The sequence below is a fragment of the Ursus arctos genome, chromosome X (genome assembly GCF_023065955.2).
Source record: "Ursus arctos isolate Adak ecotype North America chromosome X, UrsArc2.0, whole genome shotgun sequence".
Taxonomy (NCBI): domain Eukaryota; kingdom Metazoa; phylum Chordata; class Mammalia; order Carnivora; family Ursidae; genus Ursus; species Ursus arctos.
Genome location: NC_079873.1, coordinates 25,692,481 through 25,715,757, shown reverse-complemented (window position 1 = coordinate 25,715,757; position 23,277 = coordinate 25,692,481). Strand labels below are relative to the sequence as shown.

General features: G+C 42.4%; 1 protein-coding gene across 22 annotated transcripts in view; it reads left to right on the top strand.

The window, feature by feature from the left end:
• The window catches only part of DMD (dystrophin), a 2,358,181-nt gene extending 2,345,367 nt beyond the window's left edge, over positions 1-12,814 (top strand). For 17 of the 22 annotated variants that reach the window (XM_057310259.1, XM_057309646.1, XM_057312403.1 and 14 more), the window contains one exon: positions 10,255-12,814. In XM_057310259.1, the coding sequence (XP_057166242.1) occupies positions 10,255-10,352 (98 nt within the window). In that variant the 3' untranslated portion in view covers positions 10,353-12,814. Of the gene's footprint in view, positions 1-5,606; positions 5,639-10,254 lie in introns of all 22 variants that reach the window. The other 5 variants (XM_048213297.2, XM_048213295.2, XM_048213291.2 and 2 more) reach the window with 1 other exon arrangement.
• Positions 12,815-23,277: the final 10,463 nt, after the last annotated feature.

Below are 23,277 nucleotides of genomic sequence, written 5' to 3'. Positions count from 1 at the left end.
AAGGCTTCACCAACCCGGAAGCTCTCCCTGCCCCGTCCTTTTGGGTATTTAGGGAGGCCTGGTGACATAGGTGTGATTGATTAAATCATTGGCCATTGGTGATTACATTCAGTCTCCAGCCCCCCTTTCTCTCCCCTGAGGTAGGGGGGTAGGGTTCAAAGTTCCAACCCTCTAAACCCAGGGTTGGCTCCCCTGGCACTCAGCCCCTAAAGCGTACCTAGTGCTTTCTAAGACTTGCCTTGTTAACATTAGAAAAGATACCTTGCTGCCTCCCTTCACAGGAAATACCAAAGGTTTTAGGAGCTCTGTGACCTCAAAGGGGATTAAGACCTAATACATATTTCTTAATTCTAAATCACAATAGCCTACCCTTTTCTCCTCACATTCAAATGAATAAAAAGTCTCATCATTGTAAAATAGAATGGAAAATATATATACGGTAGGGTTTAGTGGGACCGTCTTACCAATCGGGAGGTATGCTAGGTTGATGTTAAGCAGAAAATTTTGAGTCTTAAGCAACTTGGGGCTTACAGACTATCCCAAATGGAAGGGCCCTGAAAGGTCATTTTAGTATTTCTGAGGACCCAAACTCTGGTTTTGACCTTTTGACCATTATCCATGCCAGGAGAAACATTTTAGATCTCAAACTGGATTAAGGATATAAAATACACTGTGTGTGTGTGTGTGTGTGTGTGTATACACACACATACGTATACACCCACCATGTATATACACCACACATGTGTGTCTAGTCACATACACACACAAAGATCAGAAACAAAAGATTCATGGACCAATACTTCCTATCTACAATTAATTCACACTGTTTCTCTCTTTTATTTATTTAAAAATAAAATGCTAGTTGCAACCCACTAAGTTGATATTCAGATCCAGCGGTTAAAAAAAAATACTGATCTGACTGATCTCCGTTTTCCTTGCCCAGGTGCACATCTTTTTTCAAAAGTTACATTTTAAAAGTTTTACCGTGGATGTTGTTGCCAAGACCCTCCTAGTAGATTAAAAGTACAACGGCCTCTAAGACAAGTCTGCCACCCATGTTCCCATTGCTGTGTTAGGAAGAATGAAGTTCACAGTTGGTACAGCTGTTTTGGACAGCTGTTTGAGTAACTCAAAACAGATGTCAGAGCCGGAGGTCTGACATTTAGTGGAAATGTGCTATTAAATACCACCTCGTGGTTTACGTAACCCTGCTAGATAATTGCCCACAGAGGAAAAGACCTTTTAAATAAAATATTACGCTTTTCACACATGTAAAGTATATAAATAGGGGAGTTTTGTGTTTAAAATGTACAACTTTTTTGTTACCCTTTGCCACAGTCTTGACTTCAGCTTCAAGTCTTAAGGTTTCAGCTGATCTTCCCCTTGCATTTTTCACTCAAAGTCCCTGCAAGTCTGAAGCGCCTTGTTCACGGCCATTCGGCAAGTTCAGTTAAACCCCTGGTCTTATCTCACTGGCCTGGCTAAACTGTTAGCCAAATTAATAAAGGGGTTTCATGCTCCTCCCTCTAGGGAAAACCTGCTAGCCAACGCCACCCTCCATATTAGCCAGTATAAACTGCGGGGTGTTCGAGGTGTGAGTGTGCACGTGTTTAGTTTTATGCTGATGCCTTTCCTGATTCATCTCTTGACAGAGTTATTTGCAAGCACTTGAGGGATTTCAGTGGCTTGGTGTATATTAAACACAGAACATTAGCCAATTTCTAATCTATTTATCTATCAGTAATATGTCCCTCTGTCTATAAGTATCTGTGGAAGTTGAATTCCACTATCATAAAAATCAGTATCTACTATAAGGCACTTCCTAAATCTCCACCCTTATTCTGTAGGAACAGTACATGGGTAGAATGCACAATAAACATATTTTTAAAATAAACAGTTTAAGTGATTTGTCCCTATGTCTCTGATCGTTTTGCATTCTGACAAAGGTATTTTCGTATGTATGTGCGTTTACGGAAGAAATGCTTCCCTAGTCAGTGGCATGGTGTAGGCTTCTCTAACACTGAGGAGCCGCTATATGCTAATTAGTGAACCATAAAGTCCAAGACAACCTCTTAGTGCAAGAAGACAATTCAAAACACAGTTAACAGTGCTATGGAGGTATTTCCATTGCCTGTACAATGTCTTAGTGACACCTGCCGTGTTCTCTTTCTCCCCAACATCCATGCCATCCTCTCTCGTATGACCCACCCCTCCATAAAGCCCACATACATTCTGTTAAATGCCTCTAAAAATCAGCCACCCAACAGCTGTGCAAAACCTGCCATCTTCTAAATTCAAGTCTTGTGTGTGGTTCTTTTCTGGAAGAGCAGCAGCAAGGCAAGATCACGTGTCCCCTTTCGGGCACTACTCTGTTTCCTGTCAGCGTCCATCAATTTTGAGCTGTTATTCCTTTACGCCAGGGCCCAACAAACTACAGTCCAGGAGCCAAATCTGGTCCACTACCTGTTTTTATAAATAAAGTCTTATTGGAACATAGCCACACCCATTCATTTAGGTATCGTCGGTGGTTGCTTTCTCACTCCACGGAGGGAGTAGTTGTGGCAAAGTCGAACAGTTGCTATGGAGACCGCGTGGCTTGGAAAGCCTAAACTGTTCACTGTCCGGCCCTTTACACAGAAGGTCTGCCAGCCCCTGCTGTACGCTGCTGCCCATTCTAGCTCGTTCTGTACATGCGGTCACACGCTTCTCAGGGCTGATCAACCTTCAGCTCAACAAAACTGTGCCTTTGAATTGATTTGTGTATTTATGTCCATGTTCACCAGAAAGCATACGTGTTTCAATATTTCAGATATAGCCATTTGAATCTTCTTTCCCTTGTGATAAAATAGAAATCCTAAAAAGGGACTCATTCTCCCTTAACTTTTGCAGTTAGTAAACAGAGATTAAGCGGCTACACCTACCCCCCAAAACAGTCATGTCCTGAGATTCTAACCCTGAATAATGAGTCATCTCAAGTTCATACTGCCTAAGGAAACTTGACTTCTCCAGACCTGACCAAGCCCTTTATTCAGACGCAGGACTCCCCCAGCATATTTCCTTTTTCTCTTGATTCATTTCCTGACAACATACCACACTGCCAGATGGACACCCTAAGTGAGGGTCTAAGGAAACTCATTTCCAAAGAATGTATTCATGAAATAAAACTTATCTGGCACTCGTATTTTTTTTTTACTGGTAAAGAGTATTTTTAAGTGGCACAACCAAAATAGCCTCTATTTTGTCAGTGTAGAAACTAGTCCATTACAGTAGAAAATATTATTTAACTTTCTTTAAACAAAAAGCAGAACCTCCTTTGGTGCTGTGGTAGTGAGCACATTGGGACCCAAGTGATGATGGCAGATTTTGCAAGAGACTAGGCTTAACGAAGCTCTGGAAGGTCCACTGTACGTGAAACATGGGTTCTGAAGAAGTACCCGAAACAAAACCCAAGTCATCTGCTGCATATTTGGCAGCAGCCAGTGGATACTGAGCTTGGAACGTGGCTTGGTGTAGAATAAAGATCCGTAACCTTTATTACTCAGGGAACCAGTAACTACACTCTGAAACTAAATCATATTGCTTTCTAACAACACTCCTTCCTGAAGCTCTTAAGTTTTAAAAATAGACCAAAGTCAAAGCCAAAACAAGTTACCAGCCCTTGACACAAAAGTTAAAGGGTAACGGGCAAGGCCAAGTTGCTGCAAACACCAAAGGACTCTTGACCATGGTCTGGTGGGCTACCTTACTAATTCAATTCAACCAGCATTCGTCGGATAACCCACGGGGTCGAGGTACAGGAGGTACTGTAAGATACAGACACAGAGGATGGGTAGGCGATATATGGGCCCGGGCCTCAAGGACCTCACAGTCCTGTAGGGGAAGGGAATGAATTCTACTACCAGACAGTATAACCACGAAATACAAAGATGAAAAAAAGACTTGATAAAGGAGTGGAAAGGAATGGATGAGTAATTCACGCTGGGATTCCTCGAGCTATTAAGAATGAAATGATGTTGTCCCCCCTCCCCTTTTTCATCTGGTTTGGGCCTACCACTGGCAACACCCACAACAGAGGAGCCAGTACCCCTTTTTCTCTCTTTTCCCTGGTTTGAGAAACGTCATGAATATCATGAACACACTTACATGATCAAGCATGCAATTTTTGTAATTTTTTTAGATTTATTTTAGAGGGGGGGGGGCAGAGGAGAGGGGAGAGAGAATCCCAAGCAGACTCCATGCTTCATGCAGAGCCCGACGCGGGACTAGATCCCGAGACCCTAAGATCACGACCTGAGCCAAAACCAAGAGTCGGACAGTCAACCAGTTGAGCCACCAAGGTGCCCCTGCAGTTTTTATACTTCTAAGAAATCTCTGACTCACTTGGGAAAATGCAGAAGGAAGGAAAAGAGGGAGGAAGGGAGAGTCCTACTTAGAAACCCTTTCAACGTACCCTAGAAGTTTCAGACCATGAACCCGAGTTGTTGTAAAATATTTCTTTTGGAATAGTAGCGCCATACTTCTTTGGTCTGGACGAGTAGTCCCCGCATTGTTCCAGGGTGCTTTCGTCCTTGCAGCCGCAGGGCATGGGGGACCCTGGAGGGGACAGGAGATGCTGTACAGGGTCTCCCACAGCTCTGCTGTTATCTGCTCTAAATCCTGGACTTTCACCTCAGTTTGTCTCAGGAATCATCCCATTGCTCGACTCAGAGTCTGAAAACCAGTATTTCACTTGAAGGCCCTGGTTATGAGAGGAAATTATAAGCCCTGGACATGCTAGGTATGGTTGGAGGTCGCTAGTGTTCAGTCCAATTATAAATATTACCATAGAAAACTTGACCAGAACCTGCCTCTCGAAAATAAACAAACACATACAGACGAAGGACTCCCAAACAAGGCCAGTGGCTCTTTAGCCGCTGTCAAGGCTCCTGGTATCTGTAGGATTATGAGCGGGAAGTTGAGGGTTCGTTCCTGGATCTGGCCCTGGGGCTTGCCCATTAGTGGGACTCCTCTCCTTCCCCCCCTTTTTTTTTTCTATTTTCTCGAATGCCCCCAATCTCATCACGGGCATGCTCAGCTTCCGCCAGATAGAAGGAATTCTCCCAAGGGGAGGGAGTCTCGCCTCTGTGGTGTTTTGCCTTGCATTTGGGGTACAGACTTCTGGCACACACAGTCCACTCCCGTTTATGTTTCGGTGTATTGTCAATTGACGTTGAGAGTGAAGAGATGGAGATCTTCGGACATTAAGCTCGAGGTTCTAAAGTTGTCCTTGAAAAACAATGCTCAACTTGTCAGATTCCTGCGCTGTGCCAGCTTCCATCCAGTTAACACATGAACTCTGTGGACTCTGTAAGTTATGTCTCCTGGATCATGTTATCTGTTTACACTGATTTTAAGTGTATGTAAAGGTTATTTGACTGGATGTGTCCTTCGGGGTTTTTTTTTTGTTTGTTTCTGGTTGTTGTTGTTGTTTTTTTTTCAGAAGGGAATAAATGAATTGTCATCTCAACCTTTGTTTGGTAAAAGCAGCAAAATTGGTATGAAACTGTATATTTATGCATTTTTTTCCTTTCTGATATCTCTGCCTCTTCCTCTCTCCATTATTAAAGGAAGAAATACCCCTGGGAAGCCAATGAGAGAGGTTAGTGAGACTCAGGCTCACAGCCACGGCTTCTGTGTGTCTCATCGCGCTTTCTATGTTTGGCGTTTGTGTAAGAATTGTGTGTGTGCACGCGCATGTACGTACTACATGTGTCATCACGTAAGGATGGTAGTCACCTCTCCACTTGCGGCTCATGAGGAACATTCTTCAAATGTTCATTGCCATTGTCATCACCATGACGACAGGACCAGGGGTTGGGGGAGCAGGAGTCTATAAAATGGCAACCCTTGGTAGTCCCTAGGCCGTTAGCCCGCAGTTCATCATCTGTTGCCATTTGTAACACAGACAGAACCCTCAGCGTGAATTTAGCCTCAAACAGAACTGAGGAGTCCTCATGTTTCTGTGTACTTTCAGGACCCTAGCATTTTCTGCCAGCGCCCTGGGTTTTTTATTCTTCTGGAATGACTTCATTTTGTTTTTGTTTTCTTTTTCCCTCATTCCTACACTCCTTTCCCACTCTAACATTTTTTTTTGAGCACTTACTGGGCGCCAAGCACTGTTGTAAGCACTCGCCATCCTTTTCATAAGGTACCCTTCATGCCAAACTTATGAGGTAGGTACTCTTCTTAACCCCATTTTATAGACAGGGAAACTGAGTCAGTGAGAGATTAAGCAGTGTGTTCAAGGTGACAGAGCCAGAATTTGAATCCAGGCAGTCAGGGTCCAGAGCCACACGCTTCTGAATTGCCACCTGAGAAAATGGTGTCGGAAAGCCTCACATCACGTCAACTAGACCTTTAGAAAGCACTCTGTTTCCGCTTGGCCTTTGGAAACCCAGACAGAACATAACGAGTCAGGGATAAAAACTGAATGTTGGAGTCTTGAGGTTTTAAGTGCCTATTTATGGGTTCAAAGGGGGTCGTAGGGTACAGTATTACCACTGAATGTGGTGTGAGGTTTTTCAGGGAAAGCTGCTGTATACTTTTATCAGAAAGAGCGTCTGAACATTCAGTTACCTAATCAAAGGACGAGTAGATTACAGAGTGTTGAGTGACAGCCCAAGGGAAACAAGCTTGTCCTTACCGAGAGTTTAGCATGCAGGATGGGAGAAGGAAAGCTCTTCCATGGGTGGCCGTAACATCTACTATTCTGGGAGAGAGTGCTGACATGAGAACATTCTAGATCCTTAGCAACAGGCTAGACGAGAGTAGTCTCTGATTCATTTACACATAAGGAGTCATACGGGAAAGTCTGCCAACACCATGCCATGCAAGTCGAATGAATTTAATGATCCTTTAGTGTGTCTGCACCAGTGCTCTCTTCCAAGGCCTGGGACACTGGGGTCCTAGGGAGGGGGGAGGGGGAGGCTGGGAGGAGAAACAGAGGAAACCTGAATTGGTGAAGCAGTGAATGCTCCTGACGGTTTGCCTGGCTCACGTACTGCTTACGTGAGGCTTCTTGGGTTCATTCCTATGGTAAGTGCCCCTTACACTTTCTCTTAACGCGGTATAAAAAGCTGCACCTGAATTTGACCGCCCTGAACATGTTTCTGTCATGGACGAGCCTTAGAAAAGGCCAGCCCGTGTGTCATCCAAGTCAGAGAGGCATCCGGAAACTTTATTACCTGAGCTGTATTACAGTCGGATACGTTTCCAGCAAACGCGAGAATCAAAGTCATGTTGTTGTTGTTACAAAAATGACCTCGAAGGTACAGTAGAGCAGACAGTGTTTCAAAGATGAAATTATAGAGAACAGACACAAATTTCACTGCACTGCTCTGGCTTTGCTGTGGCCAAGCGAATGCTAACCATTTATTTGGGAACTGTATTTAAAAAAAAAAATAGAGTGCCAGATTGCTATTGAGGTCTTGGACCTCTGCCAGAAAGTCTCAGTTCCAATCACTGCGGAAAACGACTCCCTCAGGCAGCGGCGGCCTGTGAGACTAAATGTGTTGCAGTTCGCGCCAACTTGGAAACACACGGCACTGCCCTAATGTTCAATGCATGGTGCCTTTGTGTTCAACAATCCTCGCTCAAGAATGGATTAAATGAATACTTTCTAGAGACGCATTTTTATGTCAACTTGTGCCTGAAGCCGATTGCAAACGCCCACAATCCGGCCTGCTTCTTGGTGCCTCTCACGTTCATAATATGAGGTTTTCATTTTGACTTTAGAAAAATCTGTCAGGTAGAATTAATGACCTCACTCATGTTCTGCCTTACACATATGGATATTAGAACCAGGATACAAATCTGTTTTCTGTATCCATATCACACTGCAGTTTGATGCCTCCAGTGGATTGAGTTAGGATTCTTTGGGGCAGTATTTTGTCAAAGAGATAGAATTTTTTTCCTGGCTCTAATGAAAACCTCCACGAAAACCACTGCCGTCACTAGTCTGGTGAAACAGGTGTTTGTAAATAAAGTAACCAAAGGCATACTATAGATACGGTGACGTGACTCTGAATGTTCTTTTTTCTAGCACAGGGAGAGCCTTGAGGTCATTTGTGAACATTGAAAACCGTCCAGACAGGTGAAAGGCCACCTCACGTTCTGTGGGAGGGGGTGTGGTGTATTGAGACTAATCAGCCTCTCTTTTACCTAGTCACTTTTTAAACAGCAGATACCCCTAGAAATGATGCCTCTGGAGAGTCTCGAGAATTTTCCTTCTGGGTAGTAACAACACCGTTTCAAGGAGTAGAAGTACCACTTGGCTGTGTACTCGACAAATGCATTTACTTGTGAACTGCATGCCACGTTCCCTAGCGCACAGGTTTAAATAGGTACTTTTTGATGATTATCAATTAGCCAGTGGGAAAAATGAGTTCTTCCGTGTTTGGTTTCGGTTTTGTAATACTTTCCCTACCTCCCTGGTGGACTGTACTATCGTTCGATGTGGGTGATGAGAGATAGTGTGAATTCTGTTCAGGTATCAGGTTGTAAGGGTCTGGGCTTTTCTTTATACCGGCTTCACTAATCACTGCTAAGACAGCGAGTCGTTCACACTTCACAGGTCATCCACTCGTTTTCAGTTACACACGAATAACTGGGTGGATCTCCCAGGGTTGCTGGGCCATCCAAAACAGGTGCAAAAGAAGCCCTTCGGCCTGGTGGCGTCAGGTAGAATATGGTGCTCTAAGCTCTAAGGAGCAGCAAAGAACCCTCTGGGTCCTCCAGTGGTTTTATGCTTTAGAAAAGCCAAAGAGGATTTTAATTCTTCGCTGAGGGCTGCCACGCTCCCGGCCCACTCTGGGAGTAGGACACCCGCTTCATTCAAGTTTTTATTCTTTGCCATCGCAACCCAAATCGCACGTGATTTTCTAAAACCTACCTAGTTCTCGCTGAAACTCTTTGCGTTGACAAAGCGCAAGATTTACAAAGGTGATCACTTTCGTGTAAATGGCCGAAGGGCAGGAAACTTTTAGTAAAGTTCTGTCTTGCTGTGTGCCGTCACTGGGTAAGTGCCTGCCTCTGAATCCCCTTCACGCCCACTCTCTCGTGTACTGGGAAATGCTGTGTCTCTTGAAGTAAATACTAGAACAGAATTCCTGCCCTAGTCTGGCTTTAATGTTTACAGGGATTTTAACAATTATGAGAATCCGTAAAGTTGATACATGGCAAGGTGGTAATAGCCTCGTAAAGCATTTTTAGTTCAAAACGCAGTACTCCAAGAGGAGAATGATTTAGTAATGTCCAAGAATTAAAATTAGCCATATAAAAATACGGGACATATAGGAAAAGCAAGTCATAAAGTAGGTCTCAAATTATCTTCCTCTAGATCTGAATTCTGCCACAGAGTATAAGGGATGTGGTGCTGCTCTTGGCCTCCATGCTGGGGGACCACTGCTAGGTCATGTCACATTATTATTAAAAGGCTCTTCTGATCGTTAACCCCCATTTAGGAGGAGAACAAAAATGGATTCACCAGATACCCAAATCCGTGCTCCGCATGTGGGTCAGATTGTAATTAGGCTCTGGAGTCATTTGGAATGAAAAGTGATTTTTCTGAGGAGGCTTCCAAATTCCAGTGTTAATATACAAAAAGGTCGATTCAAGAGTTTGTTTTTCAATTCAAGTAAAAGCAGAGAGAAAACAGTCTCCTCCACCGTAGCCTTAGACGTGAGCCGGTGGCTTGAAAGAGCATGGAAGGGAAGATCCCATGTCATGGTCATGGTGGCAGTGATGAGAATGGCGATGACAATACATACGGGCGCTGGCAGGGGTGACGGTTATGGGGGGAGGTGATACCAAGATTCGAGTAGAAGGGCACAGTAAGTCATCTCCCACGACAAGGCGGGGAAGGTCCATCCCATCGGGAAATACTCCTGTTCTGATGGGAACCTTGTGCTTCTCGTGGAAGCCTCGGGCTAGAAGCTTCCGTTGGAAAGAGGAGTGCGTTCTCTGACACTTTTCCACGGAAATGACCACAGTAGCCTGATCTGGTATTAAGCTGATACTAACAACGTGGAATGGCTTCATTAACAAGGCTTTGCTTCTTCCTGGAAACTGGTGAACAATCCAATCCTGTTGTGTAGACCCTCGGTGCAGCTTCTGTGTTGTCTTCACCTAGAAGTGGGGAAGGAGCTCCCAGATGGCCAAGAGTCAGGGCGATGTGATCTGCACCTAGTGTCACGTCTCTCTCTCTTTGTTTTCCAGGACACAATGTAGGAAGCCTTTTCCACTTGGCAGATGATTTGGGCAGAGCGATGGAGTCCTTAGTTTCAGTCATGACAGATGAAGAAGGGGCAGAATAAATGTTTTACAACTCCTGATTCCCGCATGGTTTTTATAATATTCATACAACAAAGAGGATTAGACAGTAAGAGTTTACAAGAAAAAAAATCTATATTTTTGTGAAGGGTAGTGGTACTATACTGTAGATTTCAGTAGTTTCTAAGTCTGTTATTGTTTTGTTAACAATGGCAGGTTTTACACGTCTATGCAATTGTACAAAAAAGTTATAAGAAAACTACATGTAAAATCTTGATAGCTAAATAACTTGCCATTTCTTTATATGGAACGCATTTTGGGTTGTTTAAAAATTTATAACAGTTATAAAGAAAGATTGTAAACTAAAGTGTGCTTTATAAAAAAAAAGTTGTTTATAAAAACCCCTAAAAACAGACACACACACACACACACACACACACACTTTGAGGCCGAGCATTGTTTTGCATCGTTTGAGCGTGATATCCATATGAAATTCATGGTTTTTTCTTTTCGGGCATAGCAAAGATAGGACTTCCTCTACCACCACCAAATGACTGCATCACTTCGCTCTTTTTGGAATCAGTGACTGAGTGGGACTGGCTGTGGGTTTTCGCTTTACGCATCTATATGTCTAGAAGTATGTAAATACTGTAGGTATATAGATAAATAGATCTGACTTTCTAGAGACCTTTTAAACTTCTTGTTCAAATGATCTGGCCACTTCCTAATGGAAAGAGATTGCTTCTGGTCATCCAGGCTTACCTGCTTGGTCTAGAAGGAATTTTCCCTGGAGCCTGAAGCCAGGAGGCAACTACCACACTAAAACATTGTCTGGGGCTCCAGATGTTTCTCATTTGAAACTTTCCACTGACAGCTACGGTACTGAATTTTTTTTAAAGGGACAGAGGAATGAATACACAGGACTTACTGTGTCCGAGTAAGCCGTCAGTTGGTACATTCAGCGCCCCGCTGCTGGCAGTGCCACCATCTACATGTAATGATGCTTCAGTGGAACTCACGACATCAGAAGACATTTTTAACTCCCAGACAGTAAGGAGGACTTTCTGGTAGGGCTGGAGGGCTGTGGATTCGCAGCCGACCCCTGGGACGGAGGGGGCCACTCTTGAAGTAGAGGATTGGATGTTCATAACCATATGTAGAGATCTTTGTAATTACAGTGAAATCACACTCTTCCCTCTCCTCACAGTGAAACAGCAGTGGGTATTTGAGGGGGGTTTGCTTTTTTGCTTTCTTTCTTCCCCCTTTTTTTTAAAAAGATTTTTTCCCCATTGCAAGGAGTTTTTAAATGCCACAAGACTTCATGTAAAATGACCCTTGGGAAGATGTGTAGGACAGCCCCATCACGGTGCGCTCCTGTCGAGTATCCACCCAGAAGCCCATGGGCTTTGTTTCCCTACGTCACATTTCTCTACAAGTAATTCCACACAGGTTTGTAAGGGGGAAACATAGATGGATTCACATGTTCCAAAGGGTACTCCAAACCCTTGCTGGTGGATGAGGAAGGTTAGAGACGCCGACAAACATTGTTCAAAAAGAGAATAACCCAAGAGGACTAACTGGTAGGAACAAGCTTTACTCTCTCATCATCTTAGCCTTTCGTTTGTTTTTAATCATTCATTCACTAGAAATCACCGTGTGACCTATTATTGTGCAAATCTGTTACCTCTTAGGTCAAGCGTCATTAACTTTCGCGGAGCGGGTTTTTGTCTATTATTTTATTAATGATCATTAACATCCAACATGGCTTCTCATGCTATTTCTACCTCACTTTGGTTTTGGGGTGTTCCTAATAATCGTGCACACCTGATTTCACAGCTTCATTACTTGTCCATCATGTGAACATTTTTCTCACCCCCCCATCATCATTTCCAAAAGAAAACCCAAAGCTCTAAGGTAACAGAATGACATAAAGATTTGGTTTTAGTCTTGCATTTTTTTCCTTTATGTGACACTGGACTTTTTCTTTCCCTGCGAATTTTTTTTTAACCACTATTAAAAACATGGGGTTGTGTTACTCCCTACTAAGCAGTTTTAAGTTTCATTCTAAACGCAGAGATAAATAAGAGTGCATAATTTTGTTTTAATCTTTTCATTTTATCTTTTAGACATTAGTTCTGGAGTGAGTCTGTCAAAATATTTGAATAAAAACTGAGAGCTTTATTGCTACATTTTAAGCATAATTTGGACATTATTTCGTGTTCTTTATAACCACCAAGTATTAAACTGTAAGTCATAACGTAACTGAAGCATAAACATCATGTGGCATGTTCTGTCATTGTTTTCAGGTACTGCGTTCTTACTTGAGTATCATAATATATTGTGTTTTAACACCAACACTGTAACATTTACTAATTATTTTTTTAAACTTCAGTTTTACTGCATTTTCACAACATATCAGACTTCACCAAATATATGCCTTACTATTGTATTATATTACTGCTTTACTGTGTATCTCAATAAAGCACGCAGTTATGTTACAAAAAAAGTGCCGAGTACAGTACTTTATTTTTGATTTTTAACTATGTAGTACATTCAAATGGTTGACGAGTGAAAAAATCGAGAAAGCCAAGTGGTGAAAATACCCTGTTCCCACAGCATGCACATTGGCCTGTGAGCACATGTTAAATTTCTTGTGTCTCCTTCCAAACGATCATGACCATGAAAGCAATTACAAACACACGTTCCTACTTTTGTCCTTTCATGACACCCAAGATAGATGGCTTTCTATGCACCTGGCTCTATACCTTGCTTTTTTAAACTTCAGAACGGACTCAAGAGATCCAGCCATTCTTAATTATATCGCAAGAGATGTCTCCATCTTGATATATAAAATGCTTTCTCGTTCTTTTTTCAGAGCTGCGTAACATTCCAGTGTAGGTTAGTGGGATGGATATCACTTAAGCTGTCCTCTTTGGTGGGACACGTGGGTGGCTTTCCGTCTTCTCCTGTGACAAACAGTACTGCACATCTTCCATGTCATCGTGTCACTTGTGCCAAAATCTTGTCTGTGGGACACATTCCTACAGGTGAGATTTCTGGACCAAAAGCGGCCAGTGTGTGGAGCTGGGGGGGATCATTTTGGTGCAGCGGTAGCCACAGTGCTCATTTGGTTTCCTGTTTCAGTCATCACAAGTAGATGAATTAGCCAGTACGCAGTTTACATTTGCTTCTCAAGAGAATTCCTCACTTCTGTTATTGTTCATAGCACCAAATCTAAGGGGCAGTCAGAGCACTCAGAGTCTCACCTAAAAGGGTACCTCAGAACTGGCTGTGGGGAGGATGGCCCTGCCATTCAGAAGTCATGATCGGCACCAGAGGGAGACCCCCGGGAGATCCCCTCGTCCCTGTCCTGCTCTGCTTCTGTCCTAAGTGCAGAGGAGGTGAGGAAAAGGGAGGAGCCATGTCAGCTCTCCTAAGGAAGGGTGATCTTTGCCTCTGACCATGATGCGTGGACAGGAGTTCCCCAACAGTGTTCACACGCCGGAGTCCAAAGAAATTGTCAAGTCCACTAGGCAAAGTCTATTCTAGTGATTCTGGAAATAAGAGGAGAGGGTCAAGCTCATGCAGAATGATACGGAGTATGGCATCTCTGCTAGGAATCACCTGCTCGGTTTCTGCAGGTGGGCTGATGACACTGGCCCAAGTGACTACGGTCATGAAGGATGGCCCCCGAAGTCCTCATACACCAAGACTTCTTCTCGCCGTATTTCAATCCATTCTGGATCCCTCCTGCCATTCCCCCAAACCTGCCTTTGCTTGAAACACCCCAACTGGCTGTTCAGATGGCCCAAAACTGGGTCACTGAGGAACCCAACACCTCACCATGTCCACCACAGCTGTGTCTGGAGGACTCTGAGGAGGGCGTTTGGCTTTCCATTCCACACTTGGCACAGGTTGGAGGGGAAGGAATTATTTCAGTCAAAAAGGTAAAATGGATCAAGCTGGTGCAGACTGTGCACCAGCAAGAAAATGTGTGTTTAGGGGGAAGCACCAAGGTGAAGGGACATGTCCTATGGAGCGGTGATGGGATTCCCTGCATTTGTAATACTCTAGTGGTGGAATGAATACCAAAATACACACTGGCACACTCGCAGATGCTTGCCTTCAAATTATGTGTAGCAAGGACACGAATCGAATTCTTTCCCACAGTAGCATGACCGCTGGAGCAGGAAGTTCTACTCAGTAGACTAGCACATTCCCTACCACTCCATGGACAGGAGAGTGCTGTGACCTCATGGACTCACTTGATAACATGAGAGCAGCCACACGTCAGACTTTCCATAATAAATAATACTCTGTGTGTGTGTGTGTGTGTGTGTGTGTGTGTGTGTGTGTGTGTGAGAGAGAGAGAGAGAGAGACAGAGACGTTTGGCGATGTTTGAGAGTGGCTTTCTTTTTTTTTAAGATTTTATTTGAGAGAGAGAGTAAGAGAGAGCACAAGAGTGGGGGGGAGAGGGACAAGCAGACTCCCCGCTGAGCAGGGAGCCCAATACAGGGCTCGATCCCAGGACCCCAGGACCACGACCTGAGCCAAAGGCAGACACTCAACCAACAGCCACCCAGATACCCCCAGAGTGCCTTTCTTACACAGCAAAGATTACATATAGCAACACGAGGCTTAAATTCTATACCTACATATATGAATGTGCTTTTGTTTTATTTTCTATACACACACAGGATCAAGTTTTAGCTCTTCTATAACTAGTTAGAGATCATTCAAGTTCACAGAAACGTTGCGAGAATAGCACAAAGAACCCCTATATGCCCTTTACCCAGATCCAACAACTGTCTGCATGCTGTGCCATTCACTTCCTCCCTCCATATGGAGTATGTTCTCTTCCTGAACCGTTTTGAGAGTTAAGTTTCAGACATCATGCCCCTTTATGTTTAAATACTCCAGGTAAATTTTCTAAAAACTAAAACATTCTCTTGCATGACCACATGACCATGATCAAGATAAACTTAACATTCAAGGTAACACCTACACAGCCACATTCAAGTGTTCTCACTGTGCAACGTCTTTCACGGTTATGTGTGTTTCCCTGATCTGGTCTAGGGTCTAATTCACGAGCTCCTGACATGTAGTCCTGTCTCTAATCTTCTTTCATCTGGAATGGTTTCTCTGCCTTTCTTGGTCTTCAAAGGCCTCGACGTGTTTTAAGAGTACAAGCCAGTGACGCTGTAGGATGTGCCTCCGTTTAGGTTTATCTTATGTGCCCTTCGTGATTAGATTCAGGGTACGTGTTTTGGGCACGAATAGGACACAAGCGACGATGTGTCCTCAGCATGTCAGAGCTGGAGGTCCATTACAACGGTCTGTCCCATTCTTGGTGATGGTAACTTTAGCCTTGGTGAAGGCGGTACCTCCAGGTTTCTCCACTTGGCATATATTTTTAAAAACCTAATTATTCTTAAGGCTTCAGGTTCACCTGGAAAATCCCACTATTTTCCTAGGTATTACTGTAGATATCTGTGTAAAATAGGCACACTTTCAGAGAGTTTCAGTTAAGATGACAACATGGGAGCCTCCTGAAGTCACCTCCTCCCACAGACACGCTCAGTCTGCACCTCCATATAGAACAAGTCCCTCTGTAAGAAACCCAGAAACTAGCTGAGTAACTCCTATCCTATCAGGCAAACGACAAAGAACAGGAGAAGAGACAGAGACACAAGGTCACCATAAACCCCATCCCTGGCACAGCGACACACAACCAGGAGGAAACTCACAACGTCCAGCTTCTCCCTGAGGAGTAATGGGTATGGACCCCACATCTGGCACCCCAAATTTTAAGACTTCCTTGAGAGATATGGGACCCCTAAACCTCTAGCTTCGAGAGCCAAAGGGGCATGTGTCCATGAGCTCCACAAGCTTATGCAGATGACCGGTAAAGGCCTCACGCGGACTCGCCATGGCTAAGCCCGTAGGGCACGACACAGAGGCAACAGACTGAAACGCCCAGTCTTCCCGTGAAAGAGGCCTATTTGCTTCATTACTCATTGCGGCCCAAGCAGCAGGCGTCTAACTGAACGCGTGCAGGGACAGACTACAACACTCCCCAGAGACCCCGGAGGACAGCGGATGCTATTTTTGTGCTCTTCCTCAGCCTTGCTCCGGCTTGCCAGTCCCTCTCAGAAAGGAGTTGGGCACACTTCTGGCACTCTGGTTTGGGGGGCTACTGTCCAGGGGATGCCCCTTCATCCTCTGGCTCTGGCAGCCAATTGGGCTTACCTTCGTGGCTGTGACAGGACTGCAACAGACAGAGAAACAGTTCTTAGCCAGCTATCCCCCCAGGGCATGGCATAGAGGCAACATGCAGAAACACCCAGTCCTACCTTACGAGAGGCCTATTTGCTCCTCTTAATGGCTGTGGCCTGAGAAACTGGCTCCTAACGTAAACACATTGAGGGGCTGATCGAGATACTCTACAGAAACTAGAGGATGCTCTTTGTCTCCCCCTCCTTCACTCCAGGACACTGGTGTCTCCCATAAAGGAGCTTCAGCACATGTCTCGTGCCCTGGTTTGTGCGGCTACTGCCCAGAAATGCCCCTTGATCACCTGGCTCTGGTGGCCAGTGGGGCTTATATTCCTCAGTCCTATGGGACTGTAACAAAGACACAGTTCTTCATCAGCTATCCACCTCCCCCCGCAAAGCAGAGTGCAGAGGCAGTGGACAGAAACACCCATCCCACAGTCTTCCTCTGAAAGAGAGGGCCCAGCTTCGGGTTAGCCTGCAGCCAGGTGCTGACACTGACAGATGTCGGGACACCCGCAACTACCCAGAGCCACTAAGAACAAAGAACGCTGCTTCAGCAATGTCCACGATTCCCAAATTATGGAAAGAGCCTAGATGTCCATAGACTGATGAATGGATAAAGAAGATGTGGTGTATATATACATAATGGAATATTACTCAGCCATCAAAAAAATGAAATCTTGCCATTTGCAACGACATGGATAGAACTAGAGGATACTATGCTAAGTGAAATAAGTCAGTCAATGAAAGACAGGTGCTGTATGATTTCACTCCTATGTGGAATTTAAGGAAAAAAAAAGATGAACACATAGGGGAAGGGAAGGAAAAATAAAATAAGAGGAAAACGGAGAGGGAGGCAAACTATAGGAGACTCAGATCTCTAGGGAAAAATCTGAGGGTTGCTGGAGGGTGGGGGGGGATGGGGTAACTGGATGATGGGCATTAAGGAGGGCACTTGTTGTAATGAACACTGGGTGTTATGTAAGACTGATGAATCACTAAATTCTACCTCTAATACTAATAATACAGTATATGTTCATTGAATTTAAATAAAAAAATTTTAAGAAAAGAATGCTGCTAGATAATCACAAGGGTTTGAGAGACAACCTAGAGCTGGGTGGGGTTAAATGATAAGGTCCATCTCCTGCACACACCACTCCTTCAAGGCCAGGAGAAGTGGCTCTTTCATCTAATACATAAAAACAAATGCAGAGAGTCAAGGAAAATCAGAAACAAGGAATATGCTCCAAATGAAAAAACAAGATAAAACTGAAGAAAAAACACCTTAATGAAACAGGGGTAAGTGATTTATCTGTTGCCTGTGCCTTTGGTGTCATATCCAAGAAATCACTGCTAAGTCTGATGTCATGAAGATTTTCCCCTTGTTTTCTTCTAAGAGTTTTATAGTTTTAGATCTTATGTTTAGGTTTTTTATCCATTTTAATTTTTGTATATGGTGTAACTTCATTGTTTTACATGGGGCTATCCAGTTGTGCCAGCACCATCCGTTGAAGATACTATCCTTATCCCATTGAACAGTTTTGGCACTCTTGTTGAAAAACAGTTAGCCATAGATGTACGGGTATATTCCTGGACTCCCAATTTTGTTTCATTGATACATATGTCTGTCCTTGTTGAAAAAACTGATAACTGGACTTCACCAATGTTAAAAACTTTTGTGCATCAAAGGACACTATCAAGATTGTGAAAATAGAGCCCATGGAATGGGATGAAAATATTTATAAATCGTATATTTAATAAGGAATTTGCATCTAGAATATATAAAGAACTCTTACAACTTAATAACAGAAAGATGATCGTATTCTAAATGGGCAATGGATCTGAAAGACGTTTCTTCAAAGATACACATTTAGCCAGAAATGACGTTCAATATCATTAGTCAAAGAAATGCAAATCAAAACCACCATGAGATATCACTTCATACCCATTAGAATGGCTCAAATCAAAAAGTCAGGTAACAACAAGTGTTGCAAGGATTGGAGAAATGAAACCCTCCTACACTGCTGATGATAATGTAAAATGGTGCAGCCACTTTGGAACATAGTCTGGCAGTTCCTCAAATTATTAAACATAGAGTTCCCATATGACCCAGTAATTCTACTCTTAGGTATATTTTCAAGAGAAATGAAACATGTCCACACAGAAACTTGTATATGAATATTTATAGCATCATTATTTATAATAGCCAAAAGGTGGAAACAACATGAGTATTCATCAGTGGATGCGTGGATAAGTAAAATGTAATATCTCCAAAGGAATAGTATTCAGCCATAAAAAATGAAGTACTGAGGGGCACCTGGGTGGCTCAGTCAGTTGAGCGTCTGACTTCAACTCAGGTCATGATTTCAGGATCGTGAGATCGAGCCCCATGACAGGCTCTGCACTCAGTGAGGAGTCTGCTTGTCCCTCTGCCTCTCCCCTCTCATGCTCTAATAAATAAATAAAGTCTTTAAAAAATGAAAAAAAGTGATTTATCTGATACAAAGTTCAAAATAACAGTAATAATATACTCATCAAAGTCAGGAAGACAAATGAACAGAGTGAGGATTTCACCAAAGAGAAAACATATGAAAATACCAAAAAGAAGGGCACCTGGGTGGCTCAGTTGGTTAAGTGTTCAACTCTTGGTTTTGCTAAGGTCATGATCTCAAGGTTGTGAGATTGAGCTCCGCCTCTGACTCCACACTTAGTGTGCAATCTGCTTGAGGATTCTCTCTCACTCCCCCATTCCCCCTCCTGCTTGTGTGTGTGTGTGTGTGTGTGTGCGCGCACACACACACACTTTCTTTTTCGCTCTCAAATAAATAAATCTTTCAAAAAATACCAAACAGAAATCATAGTGCTTAAGAATATAGTAAGTGAAAGGACACGTTCAATAGTGGGGTTCAACAACAGGCTAGATGAAGTGTAAAAAGATCCCCTGAACTTGACGACAGGGCAGTGAAATTCATCCAGAGGAGCAAGAAGGAAAAAACAAAACAAAAGTGAAGATAGCTTAACAGACTTATGGGACACCACCAAGCATTAGAGGGGGCCCAGAGAAGAGAAAGGGGCAGAAAACTTATTTGAAGAAATAATGGCTGAACACTACCCTAACCTCAGGAACAGAGACAGACATCCAGAGAGCGGCAAAGAAGAGGACTCCAAGGAGCCCCGAGCCAAGACATATTATAATTCAAGCGTCATAAGTTAAAGACAGAGAGAGGATCTTTAAAACTGCAAGAGAAAAATAAATTGTTACATTCAAGGGAATGCGTGTAAGACCATTAGCAGATTTTTTTTTAGCAGAATTTCACAGGCCAGAAGGGAGTTTCATGTTATATTCAAAGTGCTGAAAGAAAAAACTGCCAACCAGAATACTCTATCCAACAAAGTTGTCCTTCAGAAATGAAAGACAGTTTTCCAGAGAAGAAAAGCTGAAGGAGTATAGCCCTAGACTGGCTTTAGGAGAAATGCTGAAGGGCACTTGTGCTCGCTCTCGCTCTTTCAAATGAATAAAATCTTTAAAAAATGTTAAAGGGAATGCTTCAAGTTGAAACAAAAGGGGACAAATAACTGGAAAACATGAAAGTATAAATCTCACTGGTAATAGTAAATATATAGGAAAATTCAGAGTAATCTAATGTTGTAATGGTAGTGGGTTAATCACTTATAAATTTAATACAAAGGTTAAAAATAACCCAAAGTATTGGGGTGCCTGGGTGGCTCAGTCAGTTAAGCATCCAACTCTATGTTTGGGCTCAGGTCATGATCTCGTGCTCAGATTCTCTCCCTCTCCCTCTGCCCCTTCCCCCACACTCACACTCACGTGCTCTAAAAACAAATCGAGTTTTAAAAAATACCAAAGTAGTAAAAATGACTGTAACTACAATAATTTGTTAATGGATACATAAGATCGACGTAAATTATGGCATCAATAACAAAATGTGCGGGAGAAGGTCAAAACGTAGGGTTAGAATGCATGTTAACTTAAGTTGATAACAACGTAGAAGAAACCATTATAAATGTAAATGCTTCGTGTGAGCCTCATGGTAACCACAAAGCAAAAACCCGCAGGAGATACACAAAAGATAAAAAATAAGGCATCTAAGCATACTACTCCAGGAAAGCATCATATCACAAAGGGAGAGAACATAAGAAGAAAGGAACAAAGGAATTCCAAAACAACCAGCAAACAATGAACAAAAGAGCAGTTAGTCCATACCTATTAATAATTCGTTTAAATGTCTGAGGGCTAAATTTTCTGATCTAAAGACACAGAGTGGCTGACAAGATGAGGGGGGAAAAAAAAGACCCAACTTTGTGCTGCTTACAAGAGACTCACTTCAGCATTAAGGACACACACAGGCTAAAAGGGAAGGGATGGACAGAGAAGTTCCACGTAAATGAAAACCTAAAGAAAGCTTGGGTAGTTACACGTATATCAGACCAAGCCGACTTTACAACAAAGACCGTAGTAAGAGATAACGAAGGTCATTGCATAATGATAAAGGGGTCAATCCAACCAGAGGATGTAAGATTTGTATATATTTATGCACCCAACATAGGAACACCTAAATATATAGAGCAAAAATTAACAGGCCTAAAGGGAGAAATACACAGCAATACAGTAGTAGGGGACTTTAATATGCCACTTTCACCAATGGCTAGATCATACACACAAAATCAATAAGGAAACATTGAGCTTACACAGATATTAACAGAACATTCCCTCCAAAAGCAACTAAATACACATTCTTTTTAAGCGTACATTTACCATTCTCCAGGACAGATCATATGTTAGCTGACAAAACAAGTCTTAAGAAATTTAAGAAGACTGAGATCATATCAAGCATCTTTCCTAACCACAGTGGTATTCAAGTAGATATCAGTTATAAGAACACTGGAAAATTCACAAATATGTTTAGATGAAACAACATAGAAAATCCAGAAAGACTCATTACTAGTTAAGAAGATGAATCAGCAATCGAAAACCTCACAACAAACAAGAGTCCAGGACCGGATGGCTTCAGAGGTGAATTCTACCAAACACTTAAAGAAAATTCATACCAGTCCTTCTTAAACTCTTCCAAAAAAATAAAAGAGGGAATACTTCCAAACTCATTTTACAAGGCCAGCATTAGCCTGATACAAAAACCATACAAGGACACCACAAGAAAAACCAACTATAGACCAATATCCCTCATGAATATAGATACAAAAATTCACACCAAAATATTAGCAAACCAAATTCAGTAATATATTAAAAGGATCATATGCCATGATCAGGTGGGATTTATCCCAGGAATGCGACAGTGGTTCACCATCCACAAATCAATGTGATAGGCCACATTAACAAAATGAATGATACAAACCATATGAAAATCTCAACAGATGAACTCAACAGCCATCTATAATAAAAACTCTCAAGAAAAGTTGGCATAGACAGAACATACCTCAACATAATAAAGGCCATATCAGATGAGTAAACAGCTAATGTCATATTCAGTGTTTAAAAAAAAAAAGAAAGCTTTTCCTCCAAGATCAGAACATGACTAGGATGTCCACTCTCACTACTTTTATTCAACAAAGTATTGAAAATCCCAGGCAGAACAGTTAGATAAGAAGAAGAAATTAAAGGCACCCAAATCAGAAAGGAAGAAGTGAAACTGTTTCTATTTGCAGATGGCATATTATACAGAGAGCCCTAAAAGAAAAAAAAAGAAAAAAAAACCTGAAAAAGCCCGCCTAAAACTACAGAATAAACAAATTTGGTAAAGTTGCAAGATACAAAACCAATGTACAAAAATCTGTTGTGTTTCCATACCGTAGACTAATAATGAAGTAGCATAAAGAGATGTTAAGGAAACAAGCCCACGGACAAGCAGTAACAAGCGCTGGCGGGATGTGGAGGGAACGCGTGGGCACTGTTGGTGGGAGTGTCCATCTATACAACCACGATGGAAAACAGTATGGATGGTTCTCAAAATTTTAAAAATAGAACTACCTTATGATCCTACAACTCTACTTTCCAGTATTTATCTGAAGAAAATGAAAACACAACCTTAAAAAGTTATCTGTACCCCCATATATGCACCCCTAGGTTCATTGTAGCATTATTTACAATAGTCAAGATACAGAAACAACCAAAGTGTCCTTCAATAGGTGGATTAAAAAAAGATGTGGTGTATACACACACACACACACACACACACACACTGAAATACTATTCACCCATAAAAAAAATGAAATCCTCCCATTTGCAACAACATGGATGACCCTTGAGGGTGTTATGCTAAATGAGGTAAGTCACTCAGAAAAAGACAAATACCATGTGATCTCAATTATATGTAGAATCGAAAAAGCACACATGTGCTCATCGATACAAAGACTGGATACACAGAACAGATTGGTGGTCGTGGGGACAGAGAGGAGGTGAAAGGGGTCAAATTTTCAGTTATAAAATAAATAAGTTGCGGGTATGTATAGCGTAGTGACTATAGGTAATAATACTGTATTGCATATCTGAAATTGATAAGAAGTCAATTTTAAATTTTTTTTCCTTGTGATGAAAACTTTGAACTCTGTAGGGCAACAGATGTTAACTACACTTACTGTGGTGATCATTTTGCAATATACACAAATAAATAATCATGCTATATACCTGAAATATTATATGTCAATTGTATCTCA